The 23,229-nt window shown below is 34.0% G+C and overlaps 2 protein-coding genes across 2 annotated transcripts in view; both read left to right on the top strand.

Moving 5' to 3' along the window:
• Window positions 1-1,928: 1,928 nt before the first annotated feature.
• Window positions 1,929-6,279, top strand: LOC142611093 (IQ domain-containing protein IQM3-like). Its single transcript, XM_075783125.1, has 9 exons — window positions 1,929-2,536; window positions 2,648-2,762; window positions 2,955-3,020; window positions 3,139-3,227; window positions 4,033-4,120; window positions 4,299-4,445; window positions 4,548-4,640; window positions 5,067-5,168; window positions 5,638-6,279. Exons 1-9 carry the CDS (start codon window positions 2,133-2,135, stop codon window positions 6,160-6,162), a joined length of 1,629 nt encoding a protein of 542 aa, XP_075639240.1. The 5' UTR covers window positions 1,929-2,132; the 3' UTR covers window positions 6,163-6,279.
• Window positions 6,280-8,628: 2,349 nt separating this feature from the next.
• Window positions 8,629-23,229, top strand: part of LOC142608721 (IQ domain-containing protein IQM3-like) — a 32,456-nt gene continuing 17,855 nt past the window's right edge. Inside the window, exons 1-8 of the mRNA XM_075780411.1 lie at window positions 8,629-8,967; window positions 9,108-9,222; window positions 12,493-12,558; window positions 12,704-12,792; window positions 13,917-14,004; window positions 14,152-14,304; window positions 14,426-14,518; window positions 15,827-15,928. Coding sequence (XP_075636526.1) covers window positions 8,855-8,967; window positions 9,108-9,222; window positions 12,493-12,558; window positions 12,704-12,792; window positions 13,917-14,004; window positions 14,152-14,304; window positions 14,426-14,518; window positions 15,827-15,928 — 819 coding nt within the window. The 5' untranslated portion in view covers window positions 8,629-8,854. The remainder of the gene's footprint in view (window positions 8,968-9,107; window positions 9,223-12,492; window positions 12,559-12,703; window positions 12,793-13,916; window positions 14,005-14,151; window positions 14,305-14,425; window positions 14,519-15,826; window positions 15,929-23,229) is intronic.

Raw genomic sequence — 23,229 nt, forward strand, 5'->3', positions numbered from 1 at the left:
AAACCAATTAATGCGTGACGTTTAAGTTCTTACCATCACCTAACTAACAGAAAATGCTGACGTGGCTAACGGTACAGTAAAATAATAATTAAAAAATCTATTTTGGTATTAAAAAATTGCCACATCAGCATCTAAATTAAAAATAAATAAATAATTAATTTTAACTAAGTAAAAAAAATCACATGAATTGAGATCTAAAAATGCCTTCAACAAAAACAATAAGAACACAAACACAAATCCATTAAGAACATGAACAAAATGCCTTGAACAAAAACCAATAAGAACATTTTCCTTTATTTGACGTTTTCTCTTTTTTTTTTTTCTTAGAAAGTAAACAGAAGATTAGGCAAGAACAAAAACACAAATCCAGTAAGAACACCAACACAAACACAAACACAGATGCTGAGAAATCCAGCAAGAATACAAACACAAACTCATCAATCCATCTTCAGCAAAACTAGCAACAACCCAAAAAACACAAACACAAATCCAAAGAGGTGCACGACGCCAATTTGAGCAAATCCGATTCTCAAATATTAAAAGGCATATCCAATTCTCAGAGCTCATCGATCGGAGCAGGTCTTCTTTGGAAATGGACTCGAAAAATGCGGCAGAGGAAACAACGCTGTCGTCGCTATCGAGCCTCATCTCTCTCGCCTTCACTTCTGCCTTCTCCTCCTCCGCTCAACAACCTTACTTCTCCGAGCTCCTCTCCTTCAAACTCGATTGTCTCCAAAAGGTTTTGGTTTTCTCTCTCTCTCTCTCTCTGCTTTTGTTTTATTGTGTGAGAAAATTTTGATACAAAAACTTGTAGGAGCCGGAGCTTCTTCGAGTCGATGCGGAGCGGATTTGGAGGCAAATGCAAGAGGTGGCTGTTGGGTAATCAATAACAATCTTGAATCTTTGAGTTGTTGGGTAAGCGAATTGGGTTGTTGCTGGTTTTGCTGAAGTAATCGCTCGATCCGAGACTACCCAGATCGGAAAGAAAAACCCAAGACAAATTTGCAGACGGAGACAAGCTGAGAGTGCTTGTGCCACGCCGCATTTTTGATGATCTTGTCTAATGATGGCCCTATCACATGCCCGCTCCTGGATGGACCGCCTAGGGTTTGGGAAGCTGACATTTTTTTTTACTCGTATTTGATTGGGATCTTAGAATCAAATAATGAGAATGAGAATGTGAATGTAATTACATTCTTGATCATGTGGATTAGTGATTTGCTGGAGAATTCGGTCTTGAATGTTGTTTTTTTGTTGTTGTTGTTGTTTTTTTATTTTTTTATTTTTTTTTATTTTATAAATTTCTGGGTTTGTGTTCTTAGGTCTGAGATTGTATTCTTGTTGTTCTTGTTCAAGGCACTCTTAGATCTCAATTCATGTGATTTTTTGTTTTTAATTTTTCTCATTTAGTTAAAATTAATTAATTAATTTTTTAATTTAGATGTTGACGTGACAATTTTTTAATGCCAAAATAGATTTTTTAATTATTATTTTACTGTACCGTTAGCTACGTCAGCATTTTCTGTTAGTTGGTGACGGTAATAACTTAAACGTCATGCGTTAATTGATTTAGGGACTAAAAATAGTAAAAATAAAATGTAGAGACCAAAATAGAAATCGGGTCAAAATATAAAGACTAAAAGTGCATTTACGCCTAAATTAAAATGTAAAATAGATAATTTAATACGGATAATTTTAAAAAATAGTTTGCATAAAAGATAAAACAGCAAAAATAGGATAAAACAGAAAAAATAAAATAGGTTTTTATACTAAAATATACTACGAATTTCTGTACTGTTGCCGCAATAAAATAAAATTTCTCAGGGTTTCGACTCAACAAGTCGATTCTGTCTGCAACAGCGAGTAGCCTTAGCTCTACAAAAAAAGCGCGTAGCAAAACCGCTACTTACATAAATATTAAATTGACAGGTAGGTGTTTCCCGGTAAAACCATATATATAGTATCGAAACTCCAAAGCTCAATGCTTTGCCTCTCTGAAAAATTATTTTTCATTTGATTCCCAAGAATTTGAGGTTCTCTCTCTCTTTGCGTTCTTGTTTGGTCTTTGTTTATAGCATATAATCAGAGACTCTTCAGAGCTCATTATCTTGACGCAGTCTTTGGGTTTTGAAATGAAGGTTCAAGTTCAAAGCTTGGAGCTTCAGTCAAAGCCAGCTCCTTCTTCTTCTTCTTCTTCTTCTTCATTTCCTTACTCTTTCGGCGAAATGGGTGTGTCATCTTCGTCGTCTTCGGGTCTCATTCACTCGGACTCTCGGAGCTCCGACCCATCTGACACACCACCCTCCTCCACCACCGACGAGTCACCGAAGAAGAAGAAGAAGAAGAAGACGATGTCTGACGTGGAGTCCACGCTCGCAGTGGTGGGGGAGGAGGAGGAGGAGGAGGGGTCTGAGGCTCACGCGCCGGGAAGCGCGTGTCCCGCGTCGGACGCGGCGGTGAGGTTGCAGAAAGTGTACCGGAGTTACCGTACGAGGCGTAGGTTAGCGGACTCCGCTGTTGTCGCTGAAGAGCTCTGGTGGGTGCACCGTATCTCTGTGCTATTTTTTGTTGTTGTTGAATTGAATATTTGACTGAAGGATCATGAGACTATTATGAGAGTGTGATTGTGTGTAAACTGTGTGTGTAGGTGGCAAGTGATAGACTTTGCTAGACAGAGCCACAATACGATATCATTTTTTAATTTCTCCAAGCCAGAAAGTTTGGCTTCCAAGTGGAATCGGATCAGTTTGAATGCTGCAAGGGTAATTTATTTATTTATTTATTTTGAATAAAGGTTTTTTTTTTAAGTTTTCTTATTGGATCAGAAAAGATAAAGTTTTTTAGTTACTGTAGGGAATACTTGGCATGTGCTTGATAGTAATTTGGGATAAAGACGAGTTGGGTGTGAATGAAGTGAGTTCAATTTAGTTAACATTTGGACTTTTATTGGGCAGGTTGGCAAGGGTTTGTCCAAAGATGCCAGAGCCCAAAAATTAGCTTTTCAGCATTGGATTGAAGCTGTAAGTACTATTTACTTTCTTCTCTCTAAAGCCTTTGCAATTTATCTGATAATTAGAGTTTTGTTTTTGTTTTATAATTTGTATTCACTTATGTTAATGTTATTACTTGAAATTGTAGATTGACCCGAGGCATCGATATGGGCATAGCTTGCATTATTACTATGAAGAGTGGTGCAAAGCCGATGCTGGTCAGCCATTTTTCTACTGGTAAGCAATATTTTGCTCCAAAATAAGTTGGCATTGCAAAAAGTTATTCTTTTATGGTATTGAGATTCATGATATTGATACTTTGAATCAAAATGAGCATAATTCTTAGAAGTGAAACAGATTCCTCAAGCTTTATGAGGCGAGTTGTCTTACATGGACAAATTTGTCCTAGTATGCAATTCTGGGTATATAATGTTTCTGATGCCTTTGTAACGAATGGCGTGGATATGGCAAGAATATTTTATGTACCTTAAAAAAAGAATATTTTTCTCAGAAAATATTTTATTTTTATGTTCGATTGTGCTAGATATTGATAAGGTGCTTTTCAGTTATCACAAACTATGAAATTAATTGATGGTAGTCTTGTGAGTTTTGCGTCTCTCATTTATCTATTATATGTAATGACGGCTCAACATCATGGAAAGGTTCTTCATCCATTTTGTTGATATTGGTTTCTGGTTTATTGCTCAAGTAGTATTATATTCAATTAGAAGGATATGGTCATACAGTATCTCCATGCCATATATGTTTCATATGATCTGAAAGTCACATATTCCCTTAAAATGTTCTAGAGATGATAGATAAATAGAGCTTTTATAGAGTTACATAAGGGAAAATTTGGGGGAAAAGGGAGAGGGGGGGGGGGGTGTATTAGAAAACTTACAAAATGTGTGGGTGAGGAATTACTTTTTGCCTGTTGTTGACTTCTTGTTCTTGATACAGCCTTCATATGCCAAAAAACTGTCTTTTACTAGTTGTAAAGGCAAATAGTTGCTGAAAGTTTTATTATTTTAACTCTCTGCAGGTTGGATGCTGGAGAAGGCAAAGAGCTTGATCTCAAAGAATGCTCAAGATCAAAGCTGCGACAACAATGCATCAAGTATCTTGGACCTGTATGTGTTTGCATGAATTGAATTAAATTAGAAGTGATTTGCTGCATAATAACTGAGATTGTTAAGGATCTAGCATTTTTTGTTTTGTTTTGTTTTGTTTTATTTTTAATTGTTTCTCCTTCCTTCCCCTTATAATTTTTCTGCCTTTCTCCTGGTGGCTTTTATTTGCTGAAATTAGCAAGAGAGGGAACATTATGAATACATCATTATTGAAAGGAAAATAATTCACAAGCAAACTGGAGATCTCCTTGATACTACCCAAGATTCACAATCAGCCAAGTGGATATTCGTCATGAGCACCTCCAAGAAACTGTATGTTGGTCAGGTAAGAGATTTAAAAAACTGGGAACCTATTTCTATAATTTATATACTTCCATTGCTCTGATAAAATTCCAGAACAAACTAATACATTGTTAATCCTCTACAGAAAAAGAAAGGAGTATTCCATCATTCTAGCTTCTTAGCTGGAGGAGCTACGTTAGCTGCTGGAAGGCTAGTGGCAGAGCAAGGAATTCTTAAGGTAAATATCCTACAGATTTATACATGGCATAAGTTGTCAGTACTGGAATGGGTAATGATTTTTACAACAAAATTCTGAGCAGTAGTTGTCTACATAGGGATTCCTTTGGAAGACTGCTCCAGGTGTCCTTTTTTAGAGCTTATGCATGGCTCTACTCATTGATAGTATGCTTAATTTTTATATTTGAACTGTGGCTGTGATATTCAGAAATTCTAAACCAAAGTGCTCATATTTGTTGTTTATACCTGGAAAACAGTGTAATTCATAATAACTGTACACTGATGCATTGTTGGATATAGTAGATGGCTGTCTTCTTCTTTTCCTACACACATGCACACAAAAGTTACATGTTAAAATGCCAAATCAAAGTTCTGGTTCTGGTGAGATGCGCTCATCTTGCATCTGATCTTTTGCTTTAATTTTCAGTCCGTATCTCCATACAGTGGACATTACCGACCAACAGATGACAGCCTTGACAGCTTTTTATCTCTTCTCAAGGAAAATGGGCTGAACCTTGATGAAATTCAGGTAATTGTTCATCTGTCTGACCGCATTACTCATAATTGTCATTCTAAAAAAGCTTGGTGCTTACTTGGCAAAGAAAAGTTTGGATAGTGTAAAAGATTGGAGCCGCTGCGGGGGGGGGGGGGGATAAGAAAAATTAAATCAACCTAATACCAGGAAAGAAGATTTTCTAAAACGATGCAAAAAACATGGCATTTCAATGGGCTGAGTGTTCTGCGTTGTTAAACTTCAGATTACAGAGCAATCAAGTGGATTGGTTTTTTATTTTTGATAATTAGATTGTTTACAATGGGGGAGGGAGGGTTTAAACCTCGAATGTCTCTTTTGGAAACACCAGGAGGTGTGGATTGAGCTACATCCGTACTAGAACCGGAGTGTCTTTTCTGATCATTACTTGTCTGTGGTCTGGTTATTTCAAAGTTAAAATGCCTTCTGTAATTGCCTGACAAAACTTTTGCAACCTTGTTTTCAGGTATGCAAAGCCAATGAAGATCAGGATGCTTATGATGAGGGCAAACTCAATAGAAATGGGACTTCAGTTGAAGGTTCGATGAAATCAAAAACTCAAGAACTTGAAATTCCAGATGAAGAAGAGAGACCCCCATCCCCAGAATCAACTGAATTTCCTCAAACTGAAACCAAAACCAGAACCAGTTACGAAAGGACACTGTCTGGTGGTCTTCAAAGCCCGAGAGCTGAGGTTCCCAAGACTGCAATATTGCAACGAATCAATTCCAAAAAGGCAGCAAAATCATACCAATTAGGCAATCAGCTCTCATGCAAGTGGTCAAGTGGAGCTGGACCAAGAATTGGTTGTGTTGCTGACTACCCCGAAGTACTGAGGCAACATGCCTTGGAGTTTGTTAACCTGTCTCCAAGAACTCCACCCACACCATCAGCCTTCAGGCGAATGGCTGGTCTTGCATCACCTACTGCATCATCTATACCTCACCACGAGTCGGATATCGGTAATGGTGATGGGACCTCTGCTGATTAAATTCATATATCACTTAGTTTTTGCATCATGCCTAAGGAATGCTTAGTGTACATATCTGTTCTTTATGTCACCTAAAACTCTTTTGAATGGTTAGAGAATAATGCTTTTTAGGTCTAATCATGTTCCATAATCTCTACTTATTTTCTGTTTAACCCACTATATTGGAATTCCAATTGGTGGTCAAAAATTTGAGGCAAATCGTAGAGGCTAGAAGCAGTATAATCTCCTGTTGAATCCAACTACTATATTCAACAGTTCACTGCCCATGGAAAGAGAAAACGTGCCCTTTTATCTTAGCCATACGTTGAAGGTGTTCCTTCTAGTGCTTCTCGTCTTGTGAATTATCTCGCTTGGCCTATTTCGTCACATCTTGACATCCTAGATTGTTTATAAGTATATTTTGTCACATCTTGACTTTCCTAGATTGTGTATAGCACATGGCAAACACGAGCAGATAAAACATCAAAACGGTGATGATGAAATTATTTTATTTTTGTAAAATCAACTGACTATGATTTTGGATAGAATAGAATGACAAAAAAGTGAAGATTTATAATTGACTCCAAATTTTTGAACTAAAGGTTGGTTGGTTGGTTGTTTGTTTGTTTTTTTATTTATTTTTATGTGGGTTGGTTGTTTGTAAAATCAAAATCATTATGGGTACAGAATTTGTAGGATAGTCCTAACTGGAGTGGTCCATTCGTACCACCATCTCCAACGTGGCTGAGTTAGCAAAGTCTTTGGCTAGTTGTTCGTTTGTTTGGGTTAGGAGGTGCTGTAATGCTGCAGCACATGTAGCTGCTAAATTTGCTTCAAGTTCTTATTTGTCTTTCCTTTTCTTCAAGGATTATCTTTCCCCAGCGATTTCTGCAGTTTGTAAGGAAGAGTCCCAACTTTGTTCCTCGTTTTTTTTCCAGCAATAGATTGAAGCTTATCAAAAAAAAAAAAAAAAAAAAAACTCCTAACGGCATAGCAAGGTCGTGGTTGCTTTTGAAGAGAAAGAAAAGTGGTGGCAACATTCAACCCAAACAGATTAGTCCAATTCATTCCCATGTGGTGGCAACATTCAACCCAAATAGATTAGTCCAATTCATAACCATTTTTTTTTTTAGAGATAATTATAATATATTGCTAACCTCAAAACTTGAAGAACGAGCACTTAGTGCATGAGGAGGTGCCAATTCGACTACCCCTTGGCCAATTTATACCCATTCTTATTATGTCAACCCTAACCCAATTCATTATAGTATAAGGTTGGGTTAGGATTGAAACTAGAAATCCACTTATGAAGGGTTACAATGATTTTAATTGTTCATAAAATATGAATTTAATAACTAACTGAAAAAATGCTATTAAGAAAATCAATATAACTGAGTTCTCGTTTAGAAAAGAAGCATTGTTAAATTCTTGATGCTCTCATCTACAAGTGGCCTTCCTCACTTAACACGTTGTATTTTATTATGTAATGTTGTGTGTGTGGATAGAGACAACGAATAAAAGCCACAAGGACTACTGGACAAGACTAAGCGTTAGTCAACTCTATGTGCTTCTATAACCAAAAACACAAAGATGACTTTGAAGGAGGAATTCCACTTATTCACAAACACGACTTTGAAGGGGCAAGTCCACCCATTCTCATTTTAATAGTTTTGCTTAGGAGGGTTCAAAACTCGAAAGTTAATCAAAATATTATTTCATACTCCTAGTATATCCTATCTTATTCTCTCACATAAAGTGTGAGTCACATGTGTCGAATCTGCAGATAAGATCCACATTTATATAAAACAATAAAACAAGAGCATAATACATTGAATACACAGAATAATTTTAAGATAATCATATTATATATCTGTTTGACATGATTAATTTTATCAATTTATTTTACTATTTAACTTATTTTTGTTACTATTTATGGGTCTAACTGCACTTTTTGGTACTATTAATGGGTTCCACTATATTATTTTAACTAATTTTTACCTTTATTTACGGTATTTTCAGCAAAAAATTTTCAATTTCAGCAAAATAAACAGATCTAAACAGACCCACATTTATCTTCAATAATCAAATTGCATACAAAAACTTAATTCATATCTATGTATATTGAGGGGGTATTTCATTTGAGAATGTACAGTCATGTACACCTATGGATATTGAGGGGGTGTTTCATTTGAGAAACCATGAAATAAATTTAGTTTGGATCTAAACTTATTTTACCAAATTAATAATATTAAAAAACAGGATACATTGTTCCTAACTGATCAAGTTTTGTCCACCCTTAAATCTTATGTCATTAGAGATGTCTATTTTTTTTTTCTTTTTCAAATTTTTTGATGTGACTGACACTGACTACATTATTCTTCTTTTATAAATTCAGATTCTAGCCCTTTTTTAATTTTTTTCCTTAGGTATGTATCAATGATAAAGGCAGTTGAATATTTCTTTGTTCTTTTACCATTTGAAGCTAAAGATTCCTCTTTGGTCACTCACAATCCACTGGGTCTTGCCGCGAAGGATACTAGTGAGAATGTGCTTTGGAAGTGGACCACGTGAAAACTAAGGAATAAATAAATTTATAGTATGTTTTCTCATACTATAAATTGACATGTCAGATTATCCGCTAAAGCCACAACTGAACCAAAGTACTTAGCTCTCTCGACTCTCAAGTCAAAGTCTCAACTCTCAGCGGCACAAAATGGCCATTGATTCTCTGCAGGCTGCAACTCACGCAGCTGTGAAGTTGCAGAACATGTATCGGAGTTTTCGTGACCGGCGCAAGTTAGCCGACACCATTATAGCCGAGCTCTGGTATTTCTCTCTCTCTCTCTCTCTCTCTCTCTCTCTCTCTCTCTATGTATATGTTCTTGGAATATCTTTGCTTATTGTTTATCTTGCCTTTTGGTTTTTTACTTGAATGTTGGACTGAAAATATGGTGATGATTATGAAGGGGGCACGCGATAGACTTTGCTATACTGAATATCAGTACGACTTTCTTCTTCGAGTGCTTGAATGAGAGGAGTTCCAATACTCGCTGGACTCGGATTGGCTTTAATGCTTCTATGGTTTGATTATCAATTCTTGGAAATCTTTCTTTTATTATTGTGCTTATTGTTTTGATTTTTTTTTTTTTTTTGTTAAAAAAGTACTGGAAGTAAACCATATTTAACTATTTGTATATATCATCTCTTTGATTCGAGTAAGATTTCGTTACCCAAAGCCAGTCCTAGGGAATAATAAATGTGGGCCCTATCCATTTACGGGTTTTCACCTATGGTGAAAGACTGAGTTTTTATTTCGAGAAGAAAAATAAGTCATAGTTACTTTTGGGGTTTAATGGATTTTGTTGTGTTATTTTTGGGATTTGATTTTCTTAGGATTTTTTATTGTCTTCCCCCTCACTCCCTTTTTGAGAAGTGTGGAAGCCGGAAGGGTATTCGTGGGTCCATTAAGTGGCAGGCGGTTAGGCAAGTTTGAGTTAATACTCAACTCACTACTCGATTCGAGAACATCGATGAGTTTAAAAAACTACCCCTACCACAAACCAATACCAATTAGGTTTTTTTTTTTGGATAGGTTGTTGACCTAACATAACATTTAAGTTCTTGATTGAATATTGTGATTATTATTTTTATTTTAAATTTTTTGGTTAGGATTTGAAGAACAAAAAATTTATAACCATCTTGTGGCTCCCTCACAGCACGTGAACCCTACCACCTATGGGTTCACCTATTGTGAGGGGTAAGATACTACCTTTAGAAGTACAAAAGAGCAAATCATGGTTACTTTTCGGGTTTAATAGATTTTCTTGAGTGGTTGTTAAGATTTGATATTAACTTAATAATAACAACTCAATAAACAATGACAGAAAGGGAAAATGTTGACCAAACATCATAGTCAATGGCAAGGAGGGGACGGCAAGAAGGGGAGAATGGATGCTTGATCTGGCCTCCCATGGATGTATCTCAATAGATTTTTGGCCTCCTTCAACCATAAAATAATCATGATTGGTCAGTCGGGTCTCTAAGTTCTCTTATCTAAACCTGATATTCGACCAAATTGGATTGTTTGATGAGAAGTAATCCAATATTAACCAAACCATTGATTGAAATAGCCCAAAATAGAATGGATTGGCCCGATTTGGATGCTTGGGCAACCCTAATTGTCCTTACAAGTACATTTAGCTAAAACGAGTGATATTTTAATTGGATAAGAAATAAGAGTCTTTCTCTCATATATATATATATATATATATATATAATGTGCAGAGGGTATACTATTAAATAAGTTGGTTTTTATTAGATTTTTATCCGTTGTGAAGTCTCTCTCTCTCTTTTTTTATTTATTTTTTATTTATTTACGGAGACTAAGGAAACTTAAATATGAGAGGTACTATCGTCAAAATACATATTTAGATGAGAGGGGTTGCAAAACATGTCATAAGGTAATTCAACCCATCTAGCTATGTGAAGTGGGTAAGGTTATTTGTAGAAAGGTTTGATTACATTTTCTTCCTTCAATTATGGTGCAAATTAAATATCCTCCCTAAAGTTTAAAATTTGGTAATATCCTCCTTTAATTGTTGCTAATAAACACTTTATATTGTTAGAAGTGTCAAATTTAACATAAATGTTTTCCCAAAAAGGTATCTAATAGGTGAGTTCTAGTTAGTTCAACTGGTAAAGTCTCTGATGGTTGTATAAGAGATCTGGGGATTAATCCCCGCCTACACCAAAAACTAATTGGTGTCTTGGTCTGATGATAAAAAGCTATCATTAGGAGTGGATGCCATAAGTTAAAATTCTCTCAAAAAAAAAAAAAGGTATCTAATAGAAAAATAAATTTTTAGTTTATTTTGAAATTCTACGGATGCCAAAAACTTATTGTCAATAGTTATGGAGGTCATTGTTCACACTTTTTTTTTTTTTCCCTTATCTAATATAGAATTCTACTCTAAGTATAAACTAAATATACATATATGTGAAACTCCCTTCGAATTAATATTGGTAGTGCTAAAAAGTTATATTGCTATTTTTAATACCATCAAATACAAATTTATGCTTACATTGGTGAAGCTAAAGCCAAATAATTTGGCTCCACTTACTTTATATTAATTATATTATTTTATTTATGTGTTCACACTGCTTTGTAGTAAATATATTATTTTATTGTAATGAATATATTATTTTACTGTGTTATTTATATTATTTTATTGCATTGAGACCTAAGTGACTATGCACCGTAACTCATAGGTAAAAAAAAAAGTATTATTAAATTATGTGTTCACACTACTTTATATTAAATATATTATTTTATTATGTTGTTTAGATTATTTTATTGTGTTGAAATTTAAAATAGAAGCACTTATATTCGGTATTTTGTAAAGTGAGAATGTAAAATAGATAAAATATTTTTTTGTAGAGCTATATTGCTAAATTTATAGCTTCACCAATGTGGATGCTTTTAAAAACTTAAATCTTGACCCTTCTTAATCCTTCTTTCTACCTTACAAGAATTTATATTTATGAAGTGACTATTGCGACTAAGGGTGCGTGGTCATTGTTTACTTTTGAAGTGAAGGAAATATTGCAAATGCACCCAAAAACAAAAGTACATTTTCCTTTTAACAATGAAAAGGACCCCCCGCCCCCCTCTAAAAAAAAAAAACGAAGAAAGAGAAAACAAAGGGGCCTACCAATATCATTAAGGCTTCACAAGGTCAACCTGATCCAAAACAACATTATAATGATAACATAACTTTTTTGTCTAGTCTATGTAGTCATTTTTTAAATCATAACCACAACATTTATTAGAAGTTTATCTTAATCATTCTTAGACTTATTTGTTTAGTCGGAAATTCTTCTTCCGCTTTTTTTCTTTTCATAATTCAAATAATAACTCATTACATGGAGGGAAGCTTTCACAGAGAAGCACTTTCTTTGAATTTATATTTTATAGTATAAGAAGTGATATATTTTGAAACAGTATTCTTCTTTGAATTTGAAGTAGACTTTTTCAGTCTTTCTTAATTATTATATAGGGTAGAGAGTCATAAAATTATCAGAAAATTATGTGAAAGTTGATCAGCTAATGAAAATTTTAAAACTCATACATGATACAGTTCATAATGGATTTCAAGATGTCTTAATTTAAAATGCGCATATTTTATTTTCGAACGCAAACTGATTTAAAATGTGTTTAGATGGCTTTTTTTTTTTTTTTTTTTTCCTTTCTAAATACAACTATATTTTATCAACTTTCCGCAAATAACAAATAATCGTCATGAAAAATATAATTAGCTTTTACTAACATGAAAAATTTAACTTCTTGGGCAGGTAGGCAGAGGTTTCTCAGAAGATGACGAAGCACAAATATTGGCTTTTCAGCATTGGATTGAAGCAGTACTAGCTTCTTCTCCAAACCCTTTCTGCTTAATAATATATCTTGTTAATTTGATTTTTTTTGCTAATTTTAACTGTATCGTTTTATTTATTTATTATCATTTTATCTTTAACTTTACTCTTCATTGTATTTTGAACCACATAGATTGATCCACGGCATCGATATGGGAGTTGCTTACGTTTGTACTTCAACCAGTGGTATAGATCAAATGCTGGTCAGCCATTTTTTTATTGGTAAGCAAATTATGCTCAAAGGAACTTTTAGCGCTACAAATATAGAAATTAAAGAAGAAAAAGTTTGGCTTTAGAACTTTGGATATTGAGAGTGCTTTGAAAAAAAAAATGTGGGCTAAGGATTTAGAAGCTTTGCCATTGCTTCACTGAAAAATTTAAATCACAAAATCATTAAAGTCTTAATACTTGGTCTAGGTTTTACTTTTAGATGAAAAAGGACTTAAAAAATGAACTTTTCGCACCACAAATATTAATAAAAAAATGTTTGACTTTAGAACTTTGGATATTGAGACTTTTAGAGTACTTTGAAAAAAAAAATTGTGGGCTAAGGATTTGGAAGCTTTGCTTCACCGAAAAATTCGAATCACAAAATCATAAAAAACTTAACACTTGGTCTAGGTTTTAGATCTAAAATGGACTTGAAAAAAATGAGTTTTTAAAACTTAAAAGTCTAAATACCATTCAATAATTTCAATTCCTACTAGCTAGAGTGGTTGGTGATTTGATTCGAGTCCACCATTGATGTATCATACGTGAAGACAAGAAATGATGTTTAGGACAGTTTGTGTATATCCTTTTTTTTCCCCCTTTTTTGTAAGTGGAACTGTTGAACTTTAGCTAGTAGGAATTGAATGGTAGTTCAACATTATTAATGGTTGCAACTTGCTTTATTAGGAAAGTGGAGTTAAATCAAATCACATAGGATCTTCATATATGCCATATATTTGACAAATAATATGGGTCTCATGAATTTCTTGAAAAATATTAACATTTGGATAAGAAATATTGGCTAGGAGAGTTAGGTTTTCTTTTCCTTTGTTATTTGGATAGAATCCGTTCCTCAAGATGTTTTACATTTCCTTGTTTATGATTTCCCAAATTTTTAATATAAACAGCATGGTCCTTTTTTTTTTTTTTTAAAAAGCTTGACATTATCATAAATTATTATTTGTTCCAAAAAATTAATAGACAATAATAAATTTAATAATTTAACCATAATTTTAACAAACATATTTAACAGGTAATAGACAATTGTTATGCTCAATCAAGTTTTGGAGTAATTATTCTAGTAAGGATTCAGGTTAGTTTTTGTTGCTTGAAGTTTTGTTATTTTTACAATTTAGGTTGGATCATGGAGCTGGCAAAGAGATTGACCTCACAGAATGCCCAAGAAAAAAGCTTAAAAAACAATGCGTGAAGTATCTTGGACCGGTATGTGCTTCTATAAAATAAATTCAGAACATTTATTGGACTGAAATTGAGAATTAACTATTATGCATATTGTTGCATTATAAATGAAATTGCAAATTAAGGCCCTTCTTTTTTCTGGTGAATATGTTATATGGTGAAATTAATTAGATAGAGAGAAACCAATACGAATATGTGGTTGCTGAGGGGAAAATTGTTCACAATCAAAGTAGACATGAGCTTCATACAATTGAAGGATCTGAAGGGTCCAAGACAAAGTGGATATTTGTTATGAGTCCCTCGGGGAGACTCTATATTGGTAAGGTAAGAGTAAGAGACTGAACAAGCAGAAACGTATTTGGTTCTTTTTTGACAAGTTTCTCATATTTCCATGCTTCTATAGTTGTCTTTTACAACTAATTAACACACTGTTAATACCTTGTAGAAAGAGAAAGGAAAGTTCCATCATTCAAGCTTCTTGGCTGGAGGAGCTACAATAGCTGCTGGAAGCCTAGAGGCAGAACATGGATTTGTTAAGGTACAGTTTTATAGGGGGATTGTTACATGGGAAAAGTTGTTGGGCTGGGCTTGGCCACTGGCAATTATGTTGTTGATCTGGTTTGTAATGTACTGCATGTAAAACCTGTTTAAGTGTTAAAGCATCACCAGCAGATTCATCAAATTTTTGTAATGTTTGGAGAATGAACAATGACTTTTACATTTTAACTACCCACTTTTTCAAATACACTTTCCAACAGATTCTTTATCCCATTCTCTATCTCATTTAAATATTATTTCTTCATTCATTTTTTATTCTTTTTTTTTTATCATCATTTATTTTTCCTATCTTCATTCCCAACGATTATATTTTTCAATGAAAAATGTTATATTCACAATATTTTTCGCAATATTTTCACAAAAATTACATCAAAATCTTATGTGAAAAATTGTTATTAGTTCTAATTTGAACCCACTGCTGAAATTATTTTTTTACTCACCAATATTAACTAATAACAATCTATTACTTAAAATTTATTATGAAAATATTATGGTAGCATTTCTCAATTAAGATTTTTTATATTATTTTTCCTTTCATTCAATTCATTCTCATCCACCCACGTTTTTATTTCTTTATTTCTTTTTCTTTTTTCTTGTTTTTCTCCTCCACACACGTGTCCACCTATCTCCACCCACCCCACCCTTTCTTCTTTTTCCTTTTTCTCCCTCACATTCAAGATCATTCGAGATCCAGCAGCTCATTCTCTTTTTTTTTTTCTCCAGCTAGCTCTCTCTCTCTCTCTCTCTCTTTGAGAAGCAACGAAGAGAATGAGATAAAAAAAGAAGCAACAAAGATGAGAGAAAAAAAGAAAAGAAGCAATGGAGATTAGAGAAAAAAAGAAAAGAAGCAACGGAGATGAGAGAAAAAAAGAAGCAACGGAGATGAGAGAAAAAAAGAAGCAACAGAGAGAATGAGAAAGAAATCCGGAGGAGAGAGAAAGCTTGTATAATTTTTTAATCCAAAAAATGTAATTGCTAATGTACAGTAGCCCATCAGATTTGATGAGCTATTGTTCATGAGCAAAAAAAAATTTCAGGTATAGAGAACCCATTGGAGACCATTTTTATGGTCCCATTCTCTATTATAGAGAATATTTTGCCTTTAGCTACATCATTGGAGATGCTCTTACACGCACCATTTTGCACACTTGTGAGTTTAAAACACGATTTCAATTCAAAGCACATTGTATATAGATGGGTGTGCAAAATGGTGTGTAATTAATGCTGCCCGATTATGTATTTGTGCTTTTTTGTGGCGTCTAATTATCTATTGCTCTAACATTTTCAGCTCATCTCTAGAAATAGTGGACATTACCAGCCCGGAGATGACAGCCTTGAACGCTTTTTATCCTTTCTAAGAGAACATGGGATAAACCTTGCCGGAGTCCAGGTAACTATTTCTTCTCACCCAATAATTATTTCATGTATGACGTATCAAATATATAAATTAGATAAAAGTACAGTTGTATCTAGAAAAGGAATTTTTTTTAAAAGTTAAGCATAAACTCTAGCAAACAAGTCATATTTACATATGAATCTTATCTTTTTTTTCTTTGCATTATTTGTTTGTTATCTATAAGAACTGTGCATCAAACCCATTAATCCAACAAAACCGACCTAACCCAATCTGATACCTCTAATTGTTTTCGTTGGTTGGGTTGGTATTTTATTTTGAGTCTTGGATTATGTTGGTTTTAGGTTGATAGTTTTTTCAACCCATTTGACCCAACCCAACCCAATGCATGTACATAAATTTATTTTATATCCTTTATTTTTAACTTTTTAGTTTGATTTATTTTGGTATATTAAGAATTAGTTTTGATAAATTTGAAAATTTGAAATATAATTTAGGTATATTACGTGAGTTGTAGTACTTTATTTTAAAAAGTAATTAAATACTTGGAGAAAATCCAACTTTTTACAAGAAATAGAACATGCAAGCACAACCCATTGACCCTCAAACCAGGGACGGAGCCAGAACTTCGAGTTAGGGGGGGCAAAATTCTTCTAAGATTGAATCTCACAAAAGGACTCATTTTTATTTTTTTATAAGAACAAAAGGACTAATTATTATTACTAAATAAAAAAAAAATATAAGAATGCGGATAGTATGCATAAGAAATTAATTATAAATTTATTTCTTATCAATTCATAATTTAGTTTTCAATTTATAAATTTATTAGCTTGTTATAGTTAACACATTTCCCTCAACAACCCAATAGCCAACCAAATGTTTTTATTAACTGTACAATTATTTTTTTCTTTAACTATACTTCTTTTTTTAATAAGTTTCTTTAACTTTACTAAGTAACTTTTTAGTAATTACTCACTCAATCTATTCTCTTTATAAGTTATAATAGGTCACGCTCACACACACTCAACACTTCATAGTTTTGCAACATATTTCACAAAGAAAAATTTAAAATAAAATTAAAAAAAAAACAACAACAATGCAATCACAAACAAAGACACAAATAACATAAATGGGTATGGAGGGAGATTCCAAGAGATAAACAAAATACATAAATGGGCATGGAAGAAGTGAAAAGAAATGTTTGCTATTCACGTACACTAAATTGTTTGGGCTGATCTGTCTTATTATTTGGGTTGGTTTGTTGTGTTGCTTAGACTTTTTTTTTTTTAAGGGGCCAAGAGTTTGGAGATGGGGGGCAGGTTTAATTCTTCTTGGGCCTAAATTGTAACTCAAGCCTATTGCATATATATGGCTGTTGGTTTTTCAAAATCTCGGGGGGGCAATGGCCCCCCAATGCCAAACTGTAGCTCCGTCCCTGCCTCAAACCCTCTTCTTTTTTGCTTAAATGTCATCTCTTGTAGTTGCCTGACGGCATGGTCTGCGCATTGCTTGTTTGCAGATAAGAAAGGCGAATGAAGATTCTGATTAAGGAAGATTATGGCTATTAATGGAAATAGAAACGCCGTTAATGTTTTGACAATGTCAAAATTAAACTCCCTTACCTAAAAATGCTGCCCAAATAATAATAAAAATGTGCTTTATAGCCAAAGATCTTGCTCTACTTCTCCTCCTGAATCATCTTGATCGTCCTGTTTATTTGTTCTTGATCGCACTAGTTAGGTTGTCAGTTGTGTTTGTGTATTGTGTACTGCGAAGATATCACGCAATTATAATAACAGGGTGACAATGATGATAATAAGCAAATTTGGCTCCCAGTCTTTTAAGTAACATCATTTTTCACATTAACCAATACGACAGTTGTGAAAAGAAAAATTACAAAATGTTTTGTCTCTAGATTTACTGATAAATAAAAGAGAAAGAATCATCCATTTCCTCGTTCATGAACACTGCTGTGAAAAAAAAAAATCCTGAGTTTAGAAAATACACTTTTTCACCAAAAAGAAGAAAAACAAAGGGGAAAAATAAAAGAAATGAATGGCTGATTATCAAAGATGGTGGTAAGTTGGTAATCCATGCTCTAAAACTTCATGTTGGCTCATCACTATACTGGCCAGTTGTTAGTTTTTTATTGTTGAATAAGAGATTTAAGTTTCAATTCATGTCTACACTTAAAACTGATTAGTATCTTGATTTGATGATAAAAAATATAATTATCAGAAGCGGACACTATAAGTTCAAAGTTAAAACTTTATTAAAAAAAAATTGTAAGTGCACAATTGCACCTGGACCCAAAAACATACGTGAGTTCAGGCCCAATGAGCCTTAAACAATTAAATTTGTAGAATGTGGGTTCGCAATCTAATTCGATGGTGCTCGAAACTTGATGAATGGGCCAGAATATTACAGTATTTATAAACAATGGACAAATAGGGCAAAATGAACTTCCTCGGACGTAGGCCGAAGACCCTTTGTATATTATTTCTTTTTTTCCTTTTAAAGGTTACAGCTTCTAGTCCTTCTCAAGTTCTTTTCAAAAAGGCCTCTCTCCCTCTCTTCTACCCCCTTCTCTCTTTAAATACTTCATTTCCTTCTCCTTTTATCCATGTGTCACCCAAAATCTCCTTCCACCACCTTCTTGAAATCTTTAAATACTAGCTAGAAGGCTGAATTCTACTGTTCAGGGGTCACTTCCCCATTAATGCGGTCAGGGAGGTAGGTGCAGGGTCTTTAATGTGGAGACAGCAGCCTTTTTTCTGAGATATTTCTCTTACACCGCCATGTCTAGAGGGTATTTGGATCCCCTCTTTAACCTACAGTTTTTCCAGAACTCTACCTTGATCTTTCTAGTGAATCTCCAAGTAATCACGGGTCTGTCCGAGGAGAGACTCTTCCTCGGATGAATCCTCGGGCCCTCGGCTTGTGAGCCAACTCGCAGCCCTAAAAGCCTTTAGTCAAGAACGAACTAGCGCCCATGAATAAAGCTCAAGGCCCAAATACTCACTTAGGTTCTTTCACTCCCCACAAAAATTACAGGCAATCTATTTATTGCTCTTGGGTCGCAATGGCAAAGATTTTTATATCTCCAGCTGCACGCCAAAGGCCTACAAAGGAAACAATTTAAAAGCTGGTTAGACCAATATACGTAACTTTGCAAGAACTCGACACAGAAATGACACCCAGAAAAAAAAATTTATTAAGACTAAAAATAATCACGTCTTACAAATTACCTTTATTTTTAGGACTTGGAATTTGCTACGCAAGAGATAAAGTTGGTGTGTGATTCTGTCTAAGGCCTGCAAGCACCTGTAATAGAAATTACATTGAAAGCACATCAAAAACATATTATTATCATCTAAGAAACATTAATTGATACAGACATTAAATGAGATAACAGCATCATGAAAATTCTACATACATAGACAATTAATTAATTAATTTTATGTTAATCTTTCAAAAAAAAATAACTATTATAAAAATTGTTAAAAACACACACACACACATGTCAAATTAAGTTTTTAAAATAAGAGAAAATCATATAATTTTTTCCTCAGATATATATATATATATATATATATATATATATATATATATATATATATATATATATATATATATATATATTAAGGACACATACATATAAAAATGTTTTGAACATTTCAAATTATATGTGCTCGTTAGAAATTTTAGGATGCATGTGTATATTTCTTAATGTAGACGTTAATTCGTTAGTAATTTAGTACACATGACTAGAATCAAACTTCCCCCTCAAAAAAAGAAAAAGAAAAGAAAAGACCAGAATCAAACTTTGAAAGGAAATAAGTTACTAGAATATAATGTCTGATCTAATTTCAACGAGTAGGAAGCCTATTACCTAATCTAACATTTTTGGGGTGGGCCACATGAAAAAAAGTTGCTGCAAGAATTACATGAGCAGATTATGCAAAAGGCTATAATCTACAATTAATAAGGAAATGAACCTGCATTTTACCTAGAGCTACTTCCTTTCAGATGGTACACAAAACCATTTAGCTGGCTAAAATCCACATATTGTTGAACCCTGCAAGTAGATCATAAACTCATAATTAATCAAAATACAAAATCTACACAAAATGAAAGATTTAAATGGAAACAACATAAAATAGCAGCTTAAGCTGAAGGATTACAAATATTTGTTCAATTCCATTATGCTCCTTTCCACGTCATTACAGAATGTAGTGATCATTTCCGTGACAAATTTGGGATTGTTTGCATCTTGTGTAGCTTAATTGTAAACGAGCCGAGCCCAGCCGAGTATTATATATAGTATTATAGTTAATTTGAGCCCTAATGTTCACGTGTTTGTTCATGAACACATTATTATGTTTGAGTTTGGCTCGTTTAATAATCGAGTCTAAGGTTGGGTTTGAGCTTGACTTGTTTACTAAACAAGCAAACATAATCAAGCTTTTTTTCTCAGGTCAAGCTAGAGTTGTTTATAAATGGTTTGGTTCATTTATAACTCTACTTGAATAAGAGCAAAAAATTAGTCCAACATACCTTGCAAATAATTTGTTTGAGACAACTGCTCTACTAGCTTGACAAATATTTTTTGCAACCATCTTCCCCAAATTACTACACCAAAAGACGAAGTTCAAGAAGAAAACACACTAAAAAAAAGGAAGTCATTTTGTCATTTTTCTATCATCACTATATTTTTTGTTGCTTTAAAATAATAAATATTATTGTCAAGAGTCTCTTAGTTCAATAACACTTCATATTCTCCTCATAGATAAAGCTAATTACTGATCAATGTTCACTCTTGACTATTAGTGTTGGTTTGGATATGGATGAAATCTCTTGCGTTTGCGTTTTTTGTTTTTTGTTTTTTAATCCAGCGCCTCTTGCACTGTTCATTGTCCATGAACAGTGCATTTAGGCTTATGAACAGTAAAAATTTTGTGAACATTAACTTTTTTATTATTATTTTATTATTATTTTCAATTTTCAGCAAAAATAAGCAGTATCCAAATGGACTAGCAATAATTACGTACTTTAAGTCTTTACTCTCTACTATTAGGTTTTTGTCAAGTTTAATACTTTAAAAAGTAAAAAATTTCAAAAAGAAACGTGTATAAATGTTTTCATTAAAATTTAATTTGATATATATATATATATATATATATATTTTTTTTTGAGAATCAAATTTTAATTTTTTTTTTGAGGAAAATCAAAATTTGAAACTTAGATGTTACAACTACACCATAATTGAAGGTGAGAAAATACAGTTTGCCTAAAATTAAAATTTGAACCCAATAAAAGTAGTGCGCTACATGTTTTAAGAACAAAATTGTCGACTCAACAATCAATCAAAACTAAAAAGTGGGTTTCAATCAGTTTAATTAATAATGTCTCTTGTCATCAAATAAATGAATATAGGCTTAAATCATGTTTACACTTGTAAGGACACGATTTGCTCCTAAAGAGAGTGGGTTTAAAGATAAACTTTCAATGAGTTAGATGGATAGTAATCACAGTAGGTCAGTTATTGTTCGAAAGAATAAAACAACAGTTTTGATTAAGAAAAGTTCTCCTCGGCCTTGGCCGAGGAGGGTTTGTTCTTATATATCTCTCTTAAGCTTATACAAAATTACAGTTCTTGAGTATACAGTGATTTTTCCTTAAATTTTCAGATGATCTCCTTGTGCGATGGGGTTTTCTCCTTTATATTCCCTTTTCTTCCTTCATCTCAGCCCTCCACGTGTAGATCAGATTGCTGACTTTGATACTTGTCCCATCAGCACTTTCCTAAAGTCTTTGTGAGTAGTTGTAAGGCTGGATGTTATTGTTCAGGTATCACCTCCACATTAATGCAACCAGGGGGTTAGCTATAGAGCATTCAATGCAGTGGTAGCAGTTATCTTCTCAGATTTTTCCCAACTCTCCTTTGTCTTATTTCTATCTGATGTTTATTCTTGCCAGCACGATTGCCTATTGCCTTGTTCTTGATGAATGGTCGGACCTTTGACCTCTACTTTGTTTAGCCAAGGAGGTACTTCTCCTCGGACAACATTTCCAGCTCCTTACGACCAGACTTCTTCCACGGCCCATTAACTTGTATGTCTTCATTAGTATTTACTTGTTCTTAGGCTATTTGATGTCCTCGGGCACGACTCACGACCTAATACCTATATCTGGGCCTTCCATCCCTACAATAGTCCCTAGAAATTTCACTATTTTACTCCTTGGGAAAAAGGGGGATTTTGATTTTTTGGCAACCACCCTTCCCATTCTTATGTCACTTCTTTTTGTGCAGGTGTCTTTTCAACTGCAAAGAGGTACGCTCCTAATGTTTCAGTATCCGAGATGCTTTAGCATTTATTTTATATGGCACCCTGTCCCCCACGTTCTACGGTATGATGAAGATCCTACGGTGGAGAAGTTTCATGGGGATTTAGGTGGGAATTCTCCCGCTTACTTTTCCCATTCCTATATTTATGGTTCGAAGACTTTGGCTGTTCCACTTTTTGCATCTTCAACTCTCAAGAATCAGTCCGAGGAGCCCTTCCATACTTTCGCAATTTACCTTTAGTATTTCTTCTTAATTTTAGGACATTTTCTTCCTCGGCCTTTCCTTTTACACCTTACCCTTTCAAATCCCCCACACTTACACCTTTAATGGGTAGATTCGCTAAGTTAGTAGACACCCTGGAGGGCATAGAGAACTTTAAGGTCCGTTACCACATTCCGGCTGGGATTTCGATTTAGTATTGCCGTTAAGGGAAATGACATGCTTTGAGATCAGAAGGGGAGGTAGTAATCCCCATGATTGCTTTTATATAGGGAGGGATGAGAGTTCCTATGGGTAGAGTAACTAGGGATTACCTAATTGCCCACAGGCTTTGTCCGACCTAGTGCGCGCCTAATGTGTTTAGGATACTAGATAGCGTAGATGCCCTTAACGAGAAGATGGATGTGAACCTCACCCATCATGACGTTAACTGGGTTTACAATTGTCAGAAACTAAAAGGTCAGGGTTACAACTTGAAAACTAGAGTCCCTGAAGTTAGGCTAATATCGTGCCTCCCTGATACTAACAAAGGCATGGACAAAGACTTCCTAATTGTCTCGAGGGAATGACATGATGGACTTCATTGCCCAACATGAGACGGGACACCAGGTGGGGTGCTTAGGTTTAGGCTTACTATTTTAACACTACCAATTTTCTCACTAACAGTCTCCCTTCTCCTTTCCTAATTTGTGACTTGTTTTTCTTTATTTAACAATGTCCTATATTTAACCATATCTTTGGTCATGGCGGATTTTGCAGATAAATACTC

The sequence above is a fragment of the Castanea sativa genome, chromosome 9 (genome assembly GCF_040712315.1).
Source record: "Castanea sativa cultivar Marrone di Chiusa Pesio chromosome 9, ASM4071231v1".
Taxonomy (NCBI): Eukaryota; Viridiplantae; Streptophyta; class Magnoliopsida; order Fagales; family Fagaceae; genus Castanea; species Castanea sativa.